The sequence below is a fragment of the Stigmatopora nigra genome, chromosome 1 (assembly GCF_051989575.1).
Source record: "Stigmatopora nigra isolate UIUO_SnigA chromosome 1, RoL_Snig_1.1, whole genome shotgun sequence".
Classification (NCBI taxonomy): Eukaryota; Metazoa; Chordata; class Actinopteri; order Syngnathiformes; family Syngnathidae; genus Stigmatopora; species Stigmatopora nigra.
In genome coordinates this window covers 23766560-23785259 of record NC_135508.1, presented here as the reverse complement: position 1 = coordinate 23785259, position 18700 = coordinate 23766560, and the positions used below count along the sequence as shown (strand labels likewise).

Here is an 18700-nt window from a genome sequence, read left to right as displayed (position 1 = left end):
TTTTATTTTGATGTTTGATGGGTAGACATGACTAAGAGGAGGATATCATCTTCTTCTGTTACTCAGACATATCCGGTCATTTATCCATTTGTAAACTCCCCACTCGAAGTTTACTTCACAAATTAAAAATGTTTAGCAAATCCAAACTTACACATACAATGAAACGAAAGGGTGGCAGATTTCTTTGAATAGAAAACGAGAATATAGGTCATTACATCATTGCTGGTGTAGTGTTTGACTCGCCTAACCTCTGTGCATGCAGGCAGTTTAGAATCAGTTCCCTCTCAATGACCGTGTGAAACTGAGTGTGAATGGTTGTCTGAATGTATATCTGCCCTGTGATTTGATAAGGTGTAGTCAAACTGCAGTTATAGAATAGGGATTGTTAGATGGATAATTAAAAATACTTTAGAAACTATTATTATAATGAAAAGAGAGGAGAAAAAAATACCTCGATAAATTAGTGATCAATCAAATTTTAATTTTCTTAGCATACTTTCAACATATTCACAATTTCAATAAAAAAACATCGCAGTTTAGCTACGGATAAAAAAAAAGTGAAGGCAGAAATTGCACTAAATCCAGCCCTAAGCAAGGCACTTTACATAGTGATATCACAAGTCTTTAAAAACTATTAATGTGTGCAGTAGCTTTCTGTATGCAAAACAATGGAGGCACAGGAAGGGCAGACAGGAAGCACATCCCTGCCTTTGTCCCTTGGCCAAAGGAAAGGCTCAGCAGCAAAACTCAGAAAAGGAAATGGCAGAGAGAATCTAATTCATCTTGTTTACTGAGCCAAAGCAAGTTTTCACATTACTATTTCTACATTGCAATCAAAACTGTTTCAGCGGGTCTTATAATCAACTCAGAGAAAATGATGAAACAGACACAGCAACTGAAGTCTTTTGAAAAGACTTCAACACATTATGGCAGTGATCCTCTTTTACTGCCCTCTAAACCCCTTTGGAAGTTCCTATCAGGAGTCAAAACAATACGAACAGCACCAAAAAAGGCAAGAATTGAACCAAAAGGCTTAGATTTTCCTTTTGAACTCTTCCACACGACAGTTTGATGCAACGTGTACTTCATGTCTGGGGTTTTGAGGTAATTAGGAATAAAAACAAAAATGCAGTTCATTTTTAGATCAGCAAACTTTGTTAAATTGTCTAATCATTAACTATGCACTTATATAGTCCATTTGGAACTCTGTGAGACGGAACTTTGAAGTAACATAGAATAGCTCTGTTGAAGGCCAAAAAAAAATCCAACCCAGTTAGAATATGGTTACTACGAAAAACTCTCGAATCTGGAAGATGATTTTAATTTTGGCAAAAAAACAGTTTTGGTGTTTTAGATTTTCCAAGCTTTAAGGATAAAAAGATTCTAATAGCATATTGGGGTAGTGAACTAAGAAATTAAAAAAAAAAATCATTTCATTAAACATATCTAGGTACTTGTACGGAAATAATCCTTGAAAAGTACTATAGCTGGTCTCCAATCCACATTGGAACAATGCCCATCCATACTGGATTACCAGGTAATTGTCTTTGACATTTATCTTGCAGCGGTTTCACCTCTAGCACTACTGGGTCAACAAAACAACCTCAGCTAAATACATTACACTTGCATCGACGTTCACTTACATTTTTCTTTGGAGAGAAGTGCGAGAATGCAAAAATTATGTTCTTACATGAGCAAACGGTAGTGAAATAGAAAACATGTGTAAAGGCTGTTTGCTATGTTAAAATGATAGATGGCTCAAGCAGATGGGGTTAAGCATACTAATTGCTTCTGGATAAATCCAGACTCTTAAGAGCTTCAGATGAGGGCATTGATCAAACTTCAGGTTATGAAAGAATTTAAATGTATCACTGGGTTCAACACCGGAGAGGATCAGTGGATTGAGATGTTTTTTAGCAAACTTCAATTCACATTCAGGCACCAAAAATGAGCCGGCATTCTACAGCTACTACAGTGTTTAAGTAGTTCAATCGTGTATCAAATGCAACTATTATGATACAGGAGAACAGAAATGAAAAAAGAGGAACAAGTAAGTGAAACAGCGTGGGTGAAATGGAAGAAAAAAACAGAACGATGTCATTCAGCCCTGTGGGAAATGTTCTACTATTTCAGTTTTGCAGCTGCACTGCTACCTATGAATGTGATAGCTGGCCCCTTGAGATTGCATCAACTACAATCAACACAGCAATGCTGCAACTCTAGGTTGTAATTCATTTTAGCACTTTGCAACCAAGCCTTTCAGAGTAACAGAGACTGCAGGGGGCTGTTTAGAACTAGTAAACAATGTCTGCATCCATCCCGCATACAGTATCAGACACTTTACATCCCCTTTAGAGGCGATCATTTTAATGCATTTCCTCCAAATTGTCTTTCTGTACAGAAAGATAGAGTACAGGAGAAGCTTGTGGAAGAAATTTGTGGTTTGGTCCCTCTGTGATCCTGCACATTACTTATTATGATACATTCAGAAAAAAGTTATATAATAGCAAAAAAAATGCCAATTTCTCTGAACTTCAAGGGACCAAGAAAGAAACCAAGTATTTGTTGAGAATAGATTTTTTTTCTTTTATGACGTTATGAAAATTAAGGCAGCCTAGCCACCGAGGGGTTAGTCCTTCATCCTTACACTTTTGAGACCGAGAGTTCAATCCTAGGTGTATTCCAATCTTCCTCGGTGGAGTTTGCATAGCCAGTGTAGAATTTCCCCCAGTACTCTGGTTCCTTCACACATCGCAACAGTATGCATGCTACGCTACTTGAACACTCTTAATTGCCACTAAGCAGGTGTGAGAGCATAACTGGTAGCAGTGGTGTGCCGTCAGGGCCTTCAAGGCCTTCTTTGGTGGCCTAAGAAATATCTGAATTATATATCATATTTTGTCGGTCAATACTTATTAAATAATTCCAAATTGTCTGCTAGCTTCCTTTCATTGCTTTCCCCCTGATTGCACTGCTTCCAGATGTGTGTTTTTATTTTGAAGCATTTAACCAATTAGATTTAAGCCATTATTTGTTGCCAGGGTCAGAAATCTGCCTCAAGGCCTTCACAATCAGTTCTGCAGGCTCTGCTGCATTAAACAAGCGTCAATATGGCTGTTGCTTTAACCAATCAGAATTTGATTCGGTGACACTAAGGACTTCTCGCAGGCGTAGAGATACATCATTGCCTTCTCGCAGGCGAAGGGAAACGTCATCGCGTTCACCAACTATAGTTGGCTAGTGATAGAGTAGGCAGACCAAAGCCATAGTGAGCCAGCCAGAGATCGCAACCCCCACCCACGATGGCCGACGGAGGAAAACAAATAGATTTGGTTGCAGATTTGTTGACAAAGCCATTTTCCAGAAATAGATGGACATCATTAATTAAGGGTGGTCAACTTCGAAGCTAGCAAGCCTGTTAAAAGCGTGTGCCCGCCATTTTCAGTTCGCTAACTACGAGTGTTACTGTTGGCTCACAGGCTCAGAGGAACACTGCAAATTGTATTGCTGGGAGTGCTTGTTATTTGCCACCGATCGACATGGTGTTTGGAGCAACACTGGATTGGCAAATTTGACTTGTTAAACCAAAGCAGTAACAAGAAACCAACGCACTGCCGGACACTTACAAAAAAACGGTGCTCTCTAAAAAAAAATGCGAAACCCGAGTGAAGTTACAGTTCAGCGAGCGCAGGAAAACAACAAAAAGGTAAAGAAAAATAGGGAAATCTTAAAAAGTTTGATAAACTGTAAACTTTCATATCGGAGACATGATGAAAGCGCTGCATCCCCGAACTAAGGAAATTATGTGGAACTTCTTTCTCTCATCGCTGAGAGAAACACAGATTTACATTACCACCTGTCCACTAATAAAGTGTTTAGTGGCACGTCGGGCAAAATACAAAACAACCTGATGAGAAAGGAAATAAAAGTACTGTATGTCTCTGTAATGGTGAATGATTCTCTGCGGTGTGCTGATGTATTTAAAGCACATCTGGAGGATTTTGAATTTTGTTTTTTTTGCTTCACATATTTAATGGCATTTTTGAGCATTCAGACGTGCTTTTTTCAATACTACAGAACAATAAGCTACGACGTGGCCCGTGAAAAAAATGAGTTTGTCACCGCTGTATTAGACGGTAGAATCTATCGGATCTAATCAACGCTACTTTAAATATGTTTGTAGCTTGCAATATGTGCTTATATATGTATGTGTATGTATGTGTATGAATATATATATATATATGGATTTCCTATTTCTACATCCTCACCCTCTTGCTACTGTGACAACGAAATTTCCCGAATATGGGATGAATAAAGTTATCCAATCCAATCCAATAACAACATGAAAACATACACACCAGAAAACATTTTGTTCCTTAAGGTTCCCAGTAGTTTTCAATGAGGCAACCTTATGCTTTATGTTGTGAGAAACTGCCTGGTGGCATCTAACGCAGGTTAAAAAACACATTTTCTTTACTCCACATCTTCCTTTTGCTTAGCAGCATTTCATGAAACACATGAAAAGGTTAAATATGGCACAGGCCCTTTGCCACATGTCACACAAGTTTTAGATAAAAATTACTGACATAGCACAAATTGATTTAACTTTGGTTTCTATTGAATCCCAAGAGAATTCTGTATTGGAGAAAATATCCATGGGCTATAATGATAAAACAGGCATCTGAAATCAATCCTGAATGTAAAGGGGGGGGGGGGGGTCTATTGGACTTGTCAGCAGAAACTTCTATTTGTAATATGTTCCCTTCTGCTGCAAGATTACATAACAGGGGACTGTTTTTTGTACATTAAGTTACTCCTGTATATTTGACGCAAAATATAGTATAATTTTTAAACTTAATATCAATAAAATTAACAAATTGGGTTGCTTGTATTCTCTGCGGGTTTACATGTTCTGGTGTTTTTTTTTTAACACAACTATGTATTTCCAGTTGTTTTGGATGTATCCCTCACTAGATGAGAGGGGTATTGACAGATGGGATATGATGGAATGGACAATGGAATTCCCAATATGCCTAGCGGTGGCTTTTTGCAAGACGTTATTAATTATGTGGTTTATTGTTTTGGTTAGGGGCTTTGCCTTTCAGAGGTTAAAATGATAAATGAGTAACGATCTGTAGTTTATGGTTTCATTACCATTTTTGCACTACTATTAAAACAACTTCAGACACTGTTTGTGAAACAAAACCTATTGCTTATTTTATTTAAATATTTTGCAGGATTAAAAAAAAAAAAATCCAAAATGTTATAAACAGTGGTACCACGAGAATCACTGGGAAAAAAATGCAACGCTCCGCCCAGTGCTCGTAGATATCTGTTATACTGGAAAGAGATGCGGCAAAAAAGTGTCCTAAAATCATAAACAGCCTCATGTCTTGGCCACCTGGCTTTCTCGTATCTCGAAATTTGTCTCGTATCTAGAGATAATTATTTGCTCAAAATTGTACTCGTGTTTTAAATTGCTCGTATGTCGGGGTGCTCCAATGTCGTACCACTGTACATAGCGGGGGCGGCGGGGCAACTTGAATGGTTAGCATGTCGGCCTCACAGCTCTGGAGTCCTGGGTTTAAATCCAGATCGGTGTACCTAGGTGGAGTTCTTACAGGGCATGCATGGGTTTTCTCCAGGTACTCCAGTTTCCTCCCACATTCCAAATACATGCATGGTAGGCTGATTGGACACTATAAATTGCCCATAAGTATGGGTGAGTGTGAATTCTTGTCCATCTGCTTGTGCCCTGTGATCAGATGGCCTCTAGCCCCAAGTCAGCTGGGATAGGCTCCAGTACCCCCGCAACTATAGTGACGATAATGCAGTTTAGAAAATGAATGAATGAAATATATATGTAGGTTTTTGTCAACTTCAAAGGAAGAGGGGGACCAATACAGTCGAACAATATACACATAAATTGAATACTTATAAATAGTCACAAATAAAAAGCTATAAAAATTGAAGTAAGGCGTATGAGTGAGGTAAATTCCAAAAATAGCAGCCCTCATTGCTGCAGCTGTTACCAAAAACAAGCCACCCATGATCTTACATGTCAGAAACTTCTGAACACTGCTAGTTAAAAATAGAACAATCTTCTATTATACACTGGGATTTATTTGTGCACTGTGCATGAGCCAAAAGTGGGTTATGGATTAGTCGCTGGCTGTTTGATGACGAAGCACACAGCCTTGAGACGCGTCTTTGAAAACCATCTCCAGCCTTTTGAAGCCCCCTAAGTCTGTCCTGCTAATGTTGCCGCCTCCACTTAGCACCTTCCTCTCAGCACTCGGTGCATTGCTAACAACTCAGCTCAGCTTGGGGAAAAAGAAGGAAGTGAACCAAAGCATATACAGTAGATCAAAGCAGTATATTTGTATCTGAGATAAAATTCAATAAGCCCAGGTACACAAAATGATAAATTAGTTTTTTTTTCCAACAATAACAAATATTACAGTAGTTCTAGTATTTCTAAAATTCTTAAACTTCCAGTTTCGCATCATCACGATTCTAAATTTTAATTGTTCAGCACATTTAATACACATTGCTGGAAATTTTTCACGTAAAAAATGTACACCCATCAGAAATATTACATTTCAAAAATTCAGACCTACAAAAAAAATCCACACTCCAGCCTTAAGACTCAAGTCAGATCCACTAAAACCACCAAATCACTAAGAATTTAAGATTCACTTTAAACTTGCGTCTACAAAAATGCACATTCACCCCCATTCGCGTTCAGCCTGAAACCACAAAAATACTCCCCGTTTACTCATTTGATTTTTAGATCAGACCCACCAAAAAAATCACTGTAAAAGACATTCAAACCACTAAATATTGCATTCACTTACCCAACAAAATGCCATATTCCACAACAATCAATATCTATTTGTCTTATTCAAAGTCATTCATTATAATTTAAAATTGTTCCAGTTCATTCAACACTATCCCCCAGTAATTAACATTAATGCACAAATGTATTTCAGCAATTATGCATATTTTCTTTAGAAATCAGTTTAAGTAAAAGTTTAGGTAAAATATCACATTACCCGAAAGAAGCAGACTTCCACCTGCGACATGGGATGCTGCCAGAGGACACAATGCTCCCAGGAGTCTCTTGGACAGTGACTTGGACAGGCAAGGAGGCATGTCTCCTGCAGAAGGATATAGCATTAAAGCCAACGAAACTGCTAAACAGTCAGCAAGTAAAGGCAACCAGAAAAACCCTTCAATTACTGCCTCACCTACACAATCAATGTTCCTTTTAAAGCTAACATCGTAATATTCCCTTGATTCTGGTGGTTAATCCATTCCATACCCACCCATATTAAATGAATTTTATACATACAGTAAAAATTTTACATACGAGTGTCCCAACATACGCGAAATTTGATATCAAAGATTCTTTGAATCTTGATTTTTTTTTTAAAAGACTTGCATACACTACTAATCAGTAATGCTTACTGAATGTTTTCCACCAATATTTAAGTTATTGAAATATTTGATCTGGGGTAGCCATGGTAACGACAGAGACACCATTTCTTATAGGACAGTGCAGCATTAACGTTTTATTGAGGCTGTTTAGGGCACAAGATGTCCTATCCTTTGATTTATTTCATTAATAAAGGGAAAATAAGTCTGAAGTCTATAGTTGGAATTCAGATTTTTTAACCATGAGAGCATTTGACAGGCCTATAAAAAAGTCAACACTGTTTACTGAGCACATTAATAAACAAATTGACAACTTTAAAAAAACTGTCATTTTAAATTTGGAAAACTTAATTCGATGCATTTCCCTCAAGGGAGGGTTTGTTGCACACCTGTGCCCAGTGGGCTGAATAACAATGGTTGTGATGCTGTTGTAAAGCTTGTTTTAGACAGCTGAACATTTAAACGCCATAGACAAACATAACACGGGTAGGAAAAATAAACAAAAAAACAGTAGGGTTAGGGCAGGTGTGGACAAACTATTTCTCAGAGAGCCGCAGTGGGCGGAGGTTTTCATTCCAATTGATAAAGAGGACACCTTTTACCCAATCTGAAGTCCTGCAAGTGCAATCAGTGGATTGCAGTCAGGTGATTCTTATTTCAGTAGAAACCCCTTTGTTTAAACTGTCAGATCGGTTAGAACAAAAACCTGCAGCCACCTGCAGGACCGGTTTGCCCACTGCTGGGTTAGGGTAACTATTATAAAAATGCAATAAATGAAAATAAATCAAGTTGCAAAAACATGTTTTTTTAAATTGTGTCATTTACTGTGCCAATCCGATTTTCCTGAAGTCTGAAAAAAATACTGTATTTACTCGCACATAAGCCTCCTCCAGGTATAAGCCACATGATTAAAATTGTTGAATTTTATAATTTCTTGTGTATAACCTGCTCCCTGATTAAACATTTTCACACCCATATTGGTGGTTCTAATAGGGAGTACAAATGTGTTACTTTAAAGGAAGAATCTGAAGAAGAATAATCACGTGGTATCTCTGATACTGTATGAATCAAAAGCACATTATTAGGCTCAATGTCATAAGAAAGTTAATATGCCGGTCTTTGCAAATGCAAAATATCAAATTATTCAATTTGAAAAAATAAATAAGTCTATCTTGATGAGAACCCGATGCTTTTAATGGCATGAATTACAATTTTCTTACTAGAAGTTTAAGTCAAATTGCTTCTAATGTTGAAATATCTAGATTTTTTATATTACTGCAATAGATGTCACTTTGGAAAAAGAAACAAAAAAAACATCAAAGTGGGATTTTTTTTTAATTTCATAATCACAAATGTACAATTTACTTTCAAAAAGGACGTAACGTAACCAGGTAGTGTGTCCGTGTTGTGTTCACCTAGTCTCTGAGTGCAATAAAGGCATAAGATAAACATTGCGCAGGTATCAAAGCTGATATTTTAACGATCGACCGCAAGACCTGCTATCATTCTTAAATACAGTGATAACTCGATCAGCTCTATCTTCGACATGCTCGACGTACGATGCAAATTTCGATCGAATAATTCGCCGAGATACGATCAAAATTTCGTGATGCGAGCAAGCCAGGTGGCCATGACATGAGGCTTTTTATCATTGTAGTCTTTTTTTTTTGCTGCATCTCTTTTGTCTATAACAGATATCTACAAGCACGCAACGATTTATTCAGACTTGTTTCTCCTACGCATCAACCAGAAAACGCACAACGCGCATGCATGGGCAAAAAGAGGACTTTCTGGGTAATGAAGTATACTCGTGCACACAACACTGATAGCCAACGGCACCCTTTCTCAGAATAAAACTACATTACCCACAATTAATACGTGGGTACGCTCAGCTGTTGCATTTTCTGTTATTCCTTCCTTAGCCTTTTAGCTGCCGCGATCACTCTTTCAAGACTACTATTTGTGTGCATAATTTTCGGAATATTTTGAAGGGAATACAGCAGCAACAAGTCCATCGATAGCGAGCGTCAGGGTAGAGGCGTGGCAAACAGCTAACCCGGCCAGAACGAAAAAACAGATTAAAATAAAATTAGAATTCAGTTTTGTGTAAAGTCACATATGTTTGAGCGTGTCTGTATATATTAATACAAGTTAATAAAAAATTTGTTTGTTGCGTTACGAGTGCGTTCTCGAGGAAAGTCCCTCCGAACCCCGAATTTGTCCGACAAATGCAGCTTCTATGGGAGTTAATACAATATTTTGTGTTGAGATAGCATAAATAATATTTGTGCAAAATACATAGCATATAAACATCATTTACTTGTAAAAATAATTGATGTATTTAAAAATACATATTTGAGGAAAATTTAATTTTAAATAAGGCAACATAGAACAACAAGGAACATTTAAAGGAACTATAAAACTGTTTGAATGGAGCATTATGTAAGATTTGCACTCTAATTATTGATTAAACGGCCCTACATTTTTATCAGACATTTAAAAAAAAACATTTGTGGGAAAAATTCTAACATTGTCAATACTTTGAGATTTTCTCATTTTAAAATACCACTAAAGAATGTATTGATGAGTCTGTTGTTTTTATTTGTTCTATTAATTCAATTATTTGGCTAATTATTTCCACCTTGTTTCATTTGGTGTTTGCTACCTTTTTAGACTGCTCACATCGGGTTTACTCTTTTATCCAAGACTAACTAAAATTGCTACTGATCAATATTTATGGGTTGTACACACATCAGTGATTGAAACCCATGTTTTTTTTCTCAGCTGATCAATTAATTTCAATTTACTTATGTCTAATAGTGTGACAAATTCAATTCCAATTCAATCCGAATTATGTGACAGAAGGGACAGTGCTGTCAAACAAACTAATCTATTTTTTTTTTAGTAATACAGTTTATTTTTAGTGTGATGCAACATTAGCAGTTCTGTCCCCTCCTATTGGTAGCTGTGACATTTTTCATCTTGTTTCACAGGACAACTCTCCCACTGAGACAGCACTGAGTTGTGCTCCCAATCAGACACAAACTAGGGATGTTTCTCAAACTGGCAACATGCAATCATATACACACACATCACAATTACATGCAGTCGCATATCGGGGTCTTTCTTTCCAAAACTAAAAGATTGCATCATCTGGATTTATAAATCAAATAACCATCCAATCAATCAAACTACAGTACAAGTTGTCATAATCATGGTTGCAGGTGACCTTAAGGTTATCGCAAAGCGTTGAGAGTGAGTTACACCTTGAGACTGATTGCCAGCCAATGAGTAATCAAGAGGTGTTTCTAGACCTTACACTAAACTTAATTCTATTTTTGTGTTACATTTTTATACCTTTCTTGTACCAGGTTGGCTGTATTTGCCCCGCCTCCACTCTCACTTTCACAATCGATGGGCTGTTTGCTTTTGTATTCCCTTCAAAATATTCCGAAAATGATGCATACAAATGTCCTCACAATAGGATAATGCACGGCCACTGCCAACTTGCCCGGGAAGTAGTACTCCTCTCGTAATAGCGAACAGGCTCTGCCATTCGCACTGACTAACTGAAAAAATGCATTGCTCCGCCCAGTGCTCGTAGGGAGGGAGTTGCGATCAGAGAGACAGTGCTCATGATGTTCTTTTGAGCAGCCTCTCGCGTCCGCTGTCTGCTTATGTATCAAAATTTCTCTCGTATCTCAAGAAAAATATTTGCTCAAAATTTGACTCATATGTCGGGGGCACTCGTATGTCGAGGTATTACTGTATTGCAATCTTTTGCTATTTCATGAATGCTAAACCAAATTTACAGCTGCTGCTATTAGGTATTGTTACGACCAAATTAATTTTTCATTTCACAACTGCTAATGACCCTCTCGGCTAGAATAAAAGGCACTTATGGTATTTTCTAGCCAAATATTATAACTCTTGCAAATGATTCCTAATAATAATCGGACATAGGGTTTGTCATCATCATTGACTCGACAAATGCCTAATTGTCATCATACCCAGAAACTGCGTATGACATTTTATATGAATGACAAATTCTTTATAAAGTCTACAGCAGTAAAACCCTTCTGGACTCCCTTGCTTAATTCACCCATCCATTTCTTGTAGTGTTTTTGTTCTAATAAGTGCCACGACTAAATAGTACACTCTTCCATCTAACTTTAATAAATGAGGGGGAGTTCATACACTGCTACATGCTTAGATTCATTCCATATGGTTGAATCACACTAAGGACCAGGATCTCAATAACTAAATCACTCTGACGTCAACCAAGGCCAGCAGAGAGAAACACTCAATCGTTGTTTTCAATTAACAATGACACCCAAGCACCAGTCGTTTCTATTGTTCATTCATTTGTTTCAGGCTCATGTGATGTGCTGTTTAATCTGTCTGCGTCTGCAGACAGCTGCCTGATTAGAGAGACCAGAATTCCATTTCAGTGGGTCAAAGGGAACCAAAGGAAGACAGGTCTGGTACCATAGTTAGGAAGAGCATTGCTCTCTATGGCAACCAAGAGAACTGAGAGAAACAACACAGAACCGCTATTTAAATATATATAAATCGGACTGAAATCTGTGCCACTAGATACAGACAAGGCATTACATTGGAAAACTCAGTTAAAATCAATTTTGTTATGTTATTTGAATCATTGCATTGTGTAACTGAATCCAAATTGTGTCATTTGAAAATTAAATTTCTCATCAGTATAATGCAGATGGCTGAATTCTATTTTATTTTTCCACTGACACACGCCAGGGTACTAAACTCATTGATCGTCATTCACTCCCACGTCTCTCGGTCAAAATGGACTGGACATCTTGAGCAGTCATTGGAATTGAAACATGAGCATTCACAGCCAGTCTTCCCAATCTGAATAAATTAAATGTCTATTGTTGTCAATGGCAAGCAATGTGTGAAGGAAAACCAGTTTCTTCCAACAAAATAGGAGCAGCAGGAAATGCTACCGAGCAGTGATCAGAGAAGACCACTAACTCAGATCTCTAGCTATAAAATAGAATTTCAAATGATATACCGGTAATTCAAATTTTGTTCCCCATCAGCTATTCATAATAAGCAATTCAGCTTCAGAATTTTAGACATTTAGAATTTTAACATTGGCCATTGCCACTTGTGGTTCATGTAGACACGGCCACCAAATAACGGCTGAAATTAATAAGGACAACAATGAAGCCATAGACACCTGGTTTCTGCTTTCAGGTAGTTTAAAAAAACGGCATTGTCCAGTCAATCGTTTTCAAGAAAAAAAAGAGCAAAACGTCGACAAAGATGCATATTGCCCTGTCATTGTTTCAATTAAATAACATGTTGCCTTTACTTTCTGAGCATGGCAATTAGGCTTTTTCCAAACTAGAGAATACGTTTTGAGGCAGAAGAATAAAAAAAGTAGACATTTTTTTGTGCGATATTTTAGGTAATATTCAATCTAGTGTGAGATCTTAATGACATAGTTTACACTACTCAGATTTGGAAAAAACTAAATAATGGACAAATCTGTCGGAAAATTTTAGTTTTTGCTGCCACAAATGAATGAAGCTGCCACACAAGACTAAGGCAGAAATGAAAGACAAACAAGCAAGAGGTATAACTGCTAAAAAGGTGTCAATTCCAATAGGTTACTTTGTGATCAGTTTTCCCTTCTGACTTTAAGATAAAACCACTGAAAAACAGATGAGAGAGAGCATCTTTATTGCCTGATGTTCTGTGAAGAACAATCCAATACAGCCGAGTCAGCTAGGGAGGGTGTCGATGTTGAGAGCCTGCCTCCCGCCCTCGCCTAGGTTCTAATCACATCTAAATGAAGCCATCCTTCCTAATTACAGAACAGCACACCAATTAAACACTGTCTTGTTGTTATTCCTCTATCATTAGGCACAGTGTGAAAATAAGAACAATCCACCATTTACGTGAATTCCATGCTCTCCCCACAGACGCACTCCAACGAAACCAGTGCACAACTACACTTAAGGGAGCAAGTTTATTTAATTATGGCGTCTGTGCCAAGTTCAGTGGCTTTTTCATTATTCAGGAAAATGAAAGCTGGCGAGGCATGTAACACACAAAATGTTAAACCAGGCAGTCTGACTTGTGTCACACTGTGGCAGGTTGATGGATGTCATGACAACAGGTGTGCAAGGTGGTAGAAAGGTACATAGCTGGTGAGCTCTGTTGAAAGATAACGAGGACAAAAGGCCTGAAATAAGAAATTAACTTTGCAGTGATTTGAAACTGACTTCTGGTCAATTTGAAACCGGTTTTATCAGCAATGGTCCAGATCCAATCATGTTCTCAGAAATCATGCCTGATCACGGGATCGGAATTGGGTAGAGAAGAATGGGATTTTAAAATGTATGCTACCATCGACAGCGATATACATCTAGCCCATTTTGACTGGATGAGCTGATAGCCATCGACATTATCACTCAAGGTGAGCCGTTAAAATTGAAATGGATTTGAAGTCTATAATTGTCAATGGCAGTAAAAGACTTAAAGGCCCTAAACAAACTAATCCAGAGCTATACAGAAAAATACATAGTGCTATACTACCGTAATTTCACGAAAATACGACACATCACATTTTAAGCCGGTGTCAGTAACGATTGCTATTTCTGTATTTGACACACACAAAGGACACAGCCAGGCATGGGAAAATATACATTAGCTTAAACATACACGCTACACCAACACGCTAAAAACACGTTTTTGAAAAGGCAACAAAAGCAAAACTGAATTTGGTTCTACTTTATTAAGCCATTGATTGATTAGTGTGCTCGCCGTCATACTGGATGTATTGACAAAATAACTATATATCCCAGCAGTCACTGACTTGTATCGTGAGAAGCAGTGACAACACTCAGCTTAAGCATTGTGATCACAACAATGAATGTTTTAAATACAGCTAAAACAAAAATGAAAAAAAAATTGACCAAAATAGTTTCTGCCTATAACTCAGAGATTCAAAACTCACTCAACACTTGATTTTAAACAGATTTCATGTATTTAGGAGAAAAATTATCAAAATCACCCTACAGTATCTTTAAAGGGTAATTTGTTCACAATCATAATTTGTGCTGTGCAACTAAGTTGCAAAGATAGAAAATAATAATAATAATTTAAAAAATGATATTCGCTATAATAACGCCCTTACATTGCTTTAATGTTGGATAATTTTGTTCAAATTGGAAGAAATGATGAACGGATGATTTGATGGGCTTTTTCCCTGCCCTAAGACATTTCCAAAGTATCAGATCAGGACTCAGAATAGGCAAATCCACCAAATAAGGTGACTTGAACTCAACTCGTGAAAAAAATATGCCAATTGGACACCCTGAGGTTTTTATTTATACCCCTACTAATTTTTTTATATATATAAATGACTGTTACTGTACTGCCCAAAGCGCTTTTAGGTCTTCCATGTTTTCTTGTTCTATTTGTTCATTCATTAGTACCAAAGTAGTATTAAAACCAACAAGGAATTGGACATGAATATGATGATAAAAAACTTGTTTCAACCCAATAATATTTTCATTTTATTCCATTGAAAAAAAATCTCTTACCCATTAATAACAAGAGCATCATAAAATAGGTCAGTAATTTCCTCCCTTTTAATCAAGGCAGTATGTCATGAAAGGAAACAAAGTTAAATGAGAGTCCATGAAAATCAGAGCCAATTCTCTTTGGGTTTTTTTTTTGTCCCTTTCTTGCACTGCACCTTTGGTTCAACTCCCATAGCAGTGATTACAGGTTTGGCCAGTTTTCATCACTGGTTGCAAAATTGGTATACCTACTCTGAATATAATTGAGAGTTCAGCCCTGGAACAAAACACAACCCGCATGATATATCAAAGTGGTTTCCCCAAGCAACTTGGATATTAAAGTCATTAAACAGAAAACACCTGACAGTCAGAAGAATATGAAAAGAAAGCAGGAGGTTTTGATCATAAAACCACATCTGTTTCAGTTAAGATTGACAAACATATTGGAAGTTTTTTTTTTGTCTAGCAACATTTGAATACAATGCAATTCCAACGTGCTTTACAGAAACTACACACCATTTGTATCTATTCTCATTGTAGAGCTTTTAGATAAAATACTAATATAGTTTGCATGGGAGTTCTTCTTGTGGGATACTGCTTGAGGGAACCTTCCCCAAACAATAACCTATTCAACGAACAGACAAACAATTATTGAAAGGATACTGAATTTAGTTGACATTTCTAGTTGGAATTGGAGGTAAGGATTTACAGTTTTTCCTTTCTGTATTATAAATGCATTTTCTGCTTGGAGCCTGCCACATCAGTTCCAGATAAATGGCATGAAAGTCATTTTTTAAAGTTAAACCCGTCAAAACTACTTAATACAATCCAAAAGGACCCAGCCAGTAAGGAAAAGAGAGACATTTCACTTCTCAAATCCATACTGGTCAAACCTCTTTCAAAAACTAAGCCTAACTTTGATATCGCAATTAATACTGTTGGAAATTAATATTGCGACTAAGGCTGAGGAATATGGAATGTAAATATATCGAGAAAATTGTTAATAGTGGCTGCAAGAAACCCTCAAAGTGATAGTAAAATGATCTTTTGAGTCATCCGGTGCCACGCCAGGTCACAGACTGTGTTGTGGTGGCTCGTAAAAGACGGAACTTAACATTAAAAACACCCTCATGACAGCAATAGATGTCCCATCCATGTCAAATTACAGGCCAGTTTCTTTAATTCTACACTTCTCCAAAATTCTAGAAAAAGTATTCATCAACAGAATAATAATAGTTCATTAATAAATATTTCTTAGGATCACTTGAGGGGAGCAGTAATTGATCACAAACTACATTCAGTTGGAATATTCAGATACTACAAAAAAAGCATTCAACACTCTCAATCATGACATTTTAATGCCAAATAATTTGAATACATTTGAATGGTGTCGGATCAAGAGGTAGAACTGTATTATGAGAGGTATTTCAGTAACAGAAAATAATTTGTGTTGGCAGACCATTCATCTTTATGCTTGCTTCTGGCATCCCACAGGAGTCAGTGGTATGTCCAAATCTATTTATTCTTTATATAAATGACATATACAAAATTTCATGAATGTAAAATGTGCTTTGTTTCCAGAGCATTTTTTCCCTTTGGAAGGGATTTACATAAAAAACAAAAAGGGAATGGTCTATGATTAAAATTGTAATTGAAAATCGTGTTTTGATAGAACCAAATGAGCATTAAACATCTGGCAAATTCCTGATATTAAGTAAGAATAAAGTAAGAATTAGTCAGGCACAAATACTGATGGATGAGGTGCATGAATCTATGGTAAGTTTCTTGGGGTGATTATGATGAATGGTGAATTGTAACGCTCATAAAATGTGTTATACGTAAATTATCAACAAGGGTTTCAGTCCTAAATAAAGCAAACATTTTCTAATCCTGCCATATCTAAATGACTGTACAGAGTTCTTGGATACCATACTTGTAAATACATAGAACGAAGTCAGTCCATATAATGGACTGGCTATAGGAATCACACATACATAATTTTTAAAATCCAAAACATTAAAACTCACTGAACTGGATTATTTTCAAACAGCATTAACAAAGTATCACATAACTAGTGGTTTAATATTACTAAAATGTGTTTAATAGAACTAAAAGTAGACGGATTTTGCGCAGGGTAGAGGAAGAGGGACATGGAGGAGATCAGGGGAGACTTTTTGCACCGGTGAATTGTAATATAGCATAAACAAATTAAAATGAACTCGGATTACGATGCAGACACACTCAAATTATTTTAATCTAACCTTAATTCTAATTTAGTTTTACATTTTTATACCTTTCTTCTCCCGGCCGGGTTGGCTGTTTGCCCCGCCTCTACCCTGACTTTTACTATCGCTGGGCTGTTTGCTTTTGTATTCCCTTCAAAATATTCCCAAAATGATGCACGCAAATGCCACTTGCCAACGAGAAGTAATATATACTCTTACTAGCGATAGCTATGCCATTTGCGCTGAGTGACAGAAAAAAAACACTGAAAAAAATGCAACACTGCACCAAGTGGTCGTAGATATCTGTTATACACGAAAGAGATGGGGCAAAAAAGACAGTGTGCTACAATGATAAATAGCCTCTCATGTCTTGGCCACCTGTCTTTCTCATACCTCAAAGTTTTCTCGTATCTAGAGATAATTATTTGCTCGAAATTTTACACGTATCTTCAAATGCTCATAAGTCGGGGTGCTCATATGTCAAGGTACCACTTTAATGTATCAGGGTGTACAGAACAGGTTGAGAAGAATTTATGTTTCTCTTTATGGAGTGAGGTTTAGTAATATGTTAGATGTGGGGATCAAGCAATGTCCAAGCATGGCCTAGTATGTGAAGCAGTATCATCACAGGGCATTCACAGGATAGCGGGAAGCACAAAGCCTTCAATGCTGGTTCTTAAATGATCTGTGTATTCGCCAATTTCTTTTTATTTTGAGTCCATCTTTCAATTTGACTTAAGTATATGGTTATCTACTTTTCTTCTACTTTTATTCTCAATAAGGGACTAGCAACATTACAGGCTGATAGTGAACGGAGTAGTGGAAGGGTTAAATAACATTATGCTTCATCCTACCACTATCTGAACATCCAGAGTAAATTCTGTTATTATGTTTGTCTTGGAGCGTTGTTGTTTTGGTAAGTGTCTCATTGTTTTTGTCTTTTTTCTTTTAAATGGCTTTTTCAACATTTATATTTCTCCCCCCTGGAAATGTCCGAAACACAGAATTCATGTAAAATCCCAAGTGGGAGGGGCTGGACACGAGAATTCGATTGGCAGTTAAAACAGATTGCACATGAGTTTCCTTCAAAGAATTGAGGGTGTTAATGTCACAAGACAGAAAAAAAAATACCACAGCAAAATACACTGATGCAAAACTTATTTGAATGTCTTGTTTTGTTTTTTTGATATATTAAAAATAGTTTGTGTATTTTTTCTTCATTTTTAAAAGGAATATTAAATTTACTTTTTACTCTTACTATTTTTAATCATGCTTTACATGTTCTAATTCAATATTTTTCATTCCGTTTATTAAAAATTTCTGTGTCAACACAAGTACTACAATTGGCTGTCAGGTGGTGCCGCAAATGATTCTCCTAGACGGCCAACTTTCTGAATCCATAGTTAAATATGAACTTAATAAAAACAAACAAAAGAAAATTCTTATTCATCAAAAGGTTAATGTATGTAATGT

The 18700-nt window shown here is 36.8% G+C and overlaps 1 protein-coding gene across 3 annotated transcripts in view; it reads right to left on the bottom strand.

Annotated features, from left to right (window-relative positions):
* iqsec1b (IQ motif and Sec7 domain ArfGEF 1b) overlaps positions 1 to 18700 on the bottom strand; it is a 102972-nt gene that overhangs the window by 65940 nt on the left and 18332 nt on the right. For all 3 annotated transcript variants that reach the window (XM_077721218.1, XM_077720810.1, XM_077720896.1), the window contains one exon: positions 7056 to 7160. In XM_077721218.1, coding sequence (XP_077577344.1) covers positions 7056 to 7160 — 105 coding nt within the window. The remainder of the gene's footprint in view (positions 1 to 7055; positions 7161 to 18700) is intronic.